Source organism: Priapulus caudatus, unplaced genomic scaffold (assembly GCF_000485595.1).
Source record: "Priapulus caudatus unplaced genomic scaffold, Priapulus_caudatus-5.0.1 Scaffold340, whole genome shotgun sequence".
Taxonomy (NCBI): Eukaryota; Metazoa; Priapulida; class Priapulimorpha; order Priapulimorphida; family Priapulidae; genus Priapulus; species Priapulus caudatus.
In genome coordinates, this window is record NW_014577401.1 from 314,012 (window position 1) to 314,377 (window position 366).

The window sequence follows — 366 nt, forward strand, 5'->3', positions numbered from 1 at the left end:
ATATATAGACACAAGTGCCAGCATGAGTTTTCCCCCAAAAATGAATTCACCTTCAAGCCATTCCTGTAAGTCCCCTTTTCTTCAGCAGAGGTCAGAACCTTGCCGATATCCATGCCAATTTCAGGGGGCGCCACGGAGTATGTGGTGACATCAACTCGGTCGATGATGAAGGAGGATGCGAAGAAATGATAGTCCTTGTCCCTGTTGTTCATCCGGATGTCATTTGTTCGAACTCGAATGTCCAAGTTATCCCCATTCAGTTTGCCCGTCTTCCCCTCTGAGAGGTCCCTAATCAGTTTATCCTCCATATGGTCTCCAAATTCCTTCATAAGATTCCTTTTGGATTCTGCCAAAAGCGTCAAATGA

At 45.6% G+C, this 366-nt stretch overlaps 1 protein-coding gene across 1 annotated transcript in view; it reads right to left on the reverse strand.

Moving 5' to 3' along the window:
- LOC106809250 overlaps nucleotides 1-335 on the reverse strand; it is a gene marked incomplete in the record, with an annotated part of 4,833 nt that extends 4,498 nt beyond the window's left edge. The window contains 1 exon segment of the mRNA XM_014812257.1: nucleotides 51-335. Coding sequence (XP_014667743.1) covers nucleotides 51-329 — 279 coding nt within the window.
- Between the last annotated feature and the right edge of the window lie 31 nt (nucleotides 336-366).